This window comes from Tigriopus californicus, chromosome 8 (assembly GCF_007210705.1).
Source record: "Tigriopus californicus strain San Diego chromosome 8, Tcal_SD_v2.1, whole genome shotgun sequence".
Classification (NCBI taxonomy): Eukaryota; Metazoa; Arthropoda; class Copepoda; order Harpacticoida; family Harpacticidae; genus Tigriopus; species Tigriopus californicus.
The window spans coordinates 14,596,845-14,601,294 of record NC_081447.1 but is presented as its reverse complement, the minus strand read 5'-3'; the positions used below and the strand labels follow the sequence as shown (position 1 = coordinate 14,601,294).

At 41.6% G+C, this 4,450-nt stretch overlaps 1 protein-coding gene across 2 annotated transcripts; it reads right to left on the bottom strand.

Annotated features, from left to right (window-relative positions):
- Positions 1-1,474: 1,474 nt before the first annotated feature.
- On the bottom strand, positions 1,475-3,187 carry LOC131885318 (ubiquitin-conjugating enzyme E2 E1-like). Of its 2 annotated transcripts, XR_009373822.1 has the most exons (5): positions 2,736-3,187; positions 2,289-2,526; positions 2,168-2,210; positions 1,839-2,096; positions 1,475-1,735 (listed from the first exon to the last, which is right to left on the bottom strand). XR_009373822.1 is itself a non-coding variant. In XM_059233343.1 (4 exons), the coding sequence occupies exons 1-4, from the start codon at positions 3,038-3,040 to the stop codon at positions 1,999-2,001; spliced, it is 684 nt and encodes a 227-aa protein (XP_059089326.1). In that variant the 5' UTR covers positions 3,041-3,187; the 3' UTR covers positions 1,475-1,998. The 2 variants fall into 2 exon arrangements, 1 of the variants encoding a protein (XP_059089326.1); XM_059233343.1 differs by having other exon boundaries at positions 1,475-2,096.
- Positions 3,188-4,450: the final 1,263 nt, after the last annotated feature.

The following is a 4,450-nucleotide window of genomic DNA, read 5'->3' as shown; positions in this document are numbered from 1 at the left end:
TGGTACCTTTTGTGTCTTCACTGAAAACTGTGCTGTCTTGGCCTTTTTAGTCTCTCCCAATTTGAAAGCTCTCTCACTCCTGTGATGTTCCCAGTGAAACATCTTTGTTTTAACAACTTGTTTGACTTTTTGCAAACCTGCTGAACTAATTGGAGCCCAAATGGGAGAGGCATATTCAAGATGTGGCTGAACAATCAATTAGTACAGGGCATTGTGATGCTATCTCTGGACCTAAACAATGCAATATATCCAGCAACACATTTGAAAGGCTTTAACCAGCTTCAAGTGGATTGCATTTAGTTAGGTCTTGAATGTAAAAAATAGCTCAACATAGAGTACACTTAGTTACCAATTTACTTTAATTCTGAAGACAATACCGTACATGCAATAGAAAATCCATAGAATTTGTCTTTTCTTGAAGACTTTGTTGAAACTGATTAAAAATAGCTTCTTCAAGGATTCATTTATTTTTGTGAAATTTTCAGTGATTGCTCAACTATATTTCCTTTGTAAGGTCCTAAAATTAATTTTAAAAAAAGACAGCTTTTTTAAAGGTTTTAGATTAGGTTGTATAACATCTTCAGTAAATTTGAAATCATGCAAGGAAAAGAAAAATAATCTTTCATTTTGTGATATCGAAAATCGAAATTATTTTTCTGGGAAATTGAATTGACATATAACCCGGGCATTTTGGGGCTCAAAACTATATTTGGACCATAAAATCCCATGTAATGAAGTAGCGGTGTAAAAGATAATATCATAATTTACATTCAAGAGGTAACTCAGTGTGCTCTCAATATTCATCTATTAGGTTTTTGAAAATTTTAAATTTTGTCATGTGTGTTTTATGTGGGCTAGTATTCCATAAACCAAAAATATTAAAGTTGCCTCCTTTGACTTATTGAGGTAGAAAAATGTGAATATGTGTGATGGAATTTCCCTAGAAACTTGAAAGGGCTTCTTGAACAAACACCGTACCGTGTCCATCAATACCTTCATACAGAGTAGTGAGTACCTACATACCGCAGAGAACCTGATCTTAGAACAATTTAAGCACCCTGAATTGGATGATGAAATAACACCCCAATTTTCTCGCAATACAATAGGTTGGTTGAGGACCTTCCGTAAAATTAAAACGGTTGCAAAAATTTCAAATAACGAGAAAACATCTAATGAAACTAATTCTTTACAATTTAAAACTTTTTCCAATGTTCCAATCCAGTTCAATCAATTGCATTTCGAAATAGATAAGACACAGGTTTCTGAATTACTAACTTAAAACCCAATATCTCTCACTAGTTTGTTGCTGAAATGATTTATCAGGTATGACCTAATTGATTTCTTCTTCACCAAATTGCTGAAGAATAATCAAGGTCTCGCCCGAGCAACTTTTCAGGCAAATAGTTTTAGTACTTATTCAACCAACTTGAGCCAACGAGGCCCAATAAATCCTATTTAGGATTGAATTCACTAATTGGCTAATATTACGAGTCTCTTTGTTCACTTCAAAATGAGTTAGTCAGTCCATGACTGCAGTTGAAATCAAATGGTGTCACGAATGATAAAACCAGAAAACAGATTTTCAACAAGGGATTATGTCATTCGATGGGAATATGGTGGCCGCTTTCTTTTAGACAGTCAAATCTTCACTTGGTTGGGCTGGATTCTGGCATTATATTTATTCGAATGGATGTCGATCCGTCGTAGTCGAACGGGAAGAGCTAGCCTTGGCTCTCTCCAATTTTACAAGAATGCTTGGATGAAGATGATGATATTGATCAAAGTGAGATTGATTGCTGAGATAGCCACGAAACTGAAGCGCAGATTCTTTTTCTTACACAATTAACGATGGAAACGCCGATACTTTTTTGTCGTTCTTGTAGTTGGGTCCGCTCATCTACGGGCTATCCGTAGCTCAGAGCCAAGTCTGCAGAAATTGTTGCTGTTGTTGTTGCGGTTGTTGTTGCGGTGGTTGATTTAGCGCTATTCTTGCGTGCGTTATGTGGCATAGCGTTTGGTCCACAATCGCGCTATTCTATCGTGTTCCTCGCGGTTCTGAGTGTATTGAGTAGCAATGCTGCCCACCAACGGATCGGCTATAATGTGTGGTAGAAGAAAAACGTGGGTTCTAGTGATTTTGACAAGATCGGGTGCGATTATGTCTTACCTGGGTTGCAATCTGTGAGAAGTGAACAGACGGAAAGAAGGACCTGTACAATGAAAAAGATTATAATCTGGATGTCCTGACGGTGCCTTTTTATTGCGTGATTGCCTTGTGCTTGGCTTACCTTTGACACGGTGAGAGCGGGGCTCCAATTGTCTTTGAGGATGTCCAGACAAATGACCCCTTGACTGTTGATGTTACAATGGTAAATGCGAGTGCGGAATGTCACCTTGGGCGGTTTAAACGGATACTCCGGGGAGAAGTGAATGTCGAGAAAGAACACCCCGCCCTCGTACACGGAGCCCGGGGGCCCGAGGATAGTGGACACCCATTCATAGATGTTGTCACCTTTGGGCCCAGCGCTAAATGAATTCAAATAACCATGAGTGGGATTGTCACTTGTGAAATCTGTGCTTGATGCGCATTCCATCAACTTGCATATGTTCAAGCTCCCACTAGCTGGGTCAACCAAGCTAACTGATCCTTGTTCCCACTAGGGTGTTTAGGGTGTTTAGGGTGTTCCGTCCAATCCACCCCCTCACCCACCCGTACATGCTAGCCCAACACCTACCTGCAATTGGGAGGCGGGTCGAGGGTGATCTCGGCCAGTTCCTTCTGGATGCGCTTGGCCGAAGTGGTCAAAGCCTTGGAGGCTTTGGGAGCACTTTTGCTATCCTTGCGAGGCTTGTCGCCGGACGTGGTAGCCATGGTCAACCCGCGGACAATGGTCCAAAGATCAAGGCTCTTTTCACAAGGGACACGGGCAGCAGGCCAGCGATCCGGTGTTGGGCCTGGATTTGCTCTGATATGGCTGGAGATGCGATCCCCTCGTCGTCTTCTCTCCTCCGATCCACAGCTTGTCCGCAGTTCGTTCATCCATCCACAGCAATCCACAGCTCTGTTCCCCAATCAGCCCTCACTTCACTGGGTTGGTCGCGTTCGTTCGTTCCTCGCCTACTCACTCACTTCCTTACTTCTGCTTTGCCTTGGTGAGTTAGGCCGGAAAACTGCCCGCCCGTCGGCGCTCTCGGCGCCCTCCTGCTTTTTTTCTTCTTTTTTTGAGTTTGCACGCCTGTGTGGTGCACACTTCTCGGATCTCGGATCTCGGCTCCCTGGCCGTCCAAAAACGAGTCATTCACTCTACGTCTGCTGAGGCAATATAGGAGGGCTGGATTGGGGTGGAAAGGCCGCTGCGGCTTGCTACTCGTTGTCTTCGCATACTGCCATAAACAGGGGAAAGAGTAGATGGGGGGCTCGGTGAATGGATGGATGGAGTTATGGTGACCAGATTGGGCTGTAAAAAGCTGAATTAGGCTTATTTTTTAATGAGTAAGATTCGTAGAGGAGATGGTACGCCCAATACCATGGATTCAAATCTAGGGGGTTTTTATGCCCCCAGATGCCCCTCCTATTATGAGCAGACGTGGTGGAGTGGTTTGGGCCCAGTTTTGGCATGAGATGGGACGCTGGTTCGATTCTTGTCCCCGACCTTCGTTCACGGATTTTTTTTAAAAGGGCAGTCGTAAAGTAATTACGGTATTTCGTTGCTTTTTGGGAAAGAGGAACTGTAATCCCGTTACATTTTTATGTGGTGTAATTGGAACGACCCAAAAATTACTCGCTACTTGTTCCTTTTTATGTGCTCCAGAGTGGCATTTCATTTTTCGTTTCTCTATTGGAAACAGAGGAAACGTCAAGCTTTTAAGCAATTTTAACAGAAATTTCTATATTTTTGTACTCTCATATATCCTAAAGAAAGAAGCTCAAGCCTGAAAAATTGTTCTTGCTTAACAATTATCAATTTGTTTGTGGTTTCAAATCTGGTTTTATTTGTACTGCTTTATTGTTTACGGTATCTCCTCATTCAAATTCTGTTGAACTAAAAGACCTAACCCAGAGTGACATCTTCCTTTGCCTTGAGTATATTACGCCAAATTTATCTAACGGATTTTCAGTCCGATTTTGGTACTTCATCTGCGTGATTATAAGAATGTAACTTTGCGTTAGATAGATTCCTTGATGTAATCTTCTCCACCAACAGTCAATTATGAGCTAATAAAGCTTCTTTTATGTGGCCATACCATGGATAGGTGTGTGAAACTGAATATGCAATCTCACAATGAGTTTACATTGGTCCCAGATCTAAACCAAGCACACTTTTATTAATGTTTGTGCCTTGAGGATGCGTTTTAAGGCTAAAGTTACAAAGCAATAATTGTGTTTTTCAGCAGAAAATGTAGAAAGTGCCTAATAAAGTGGTGTTTAGAACGTTCAAAGTACGTTTAA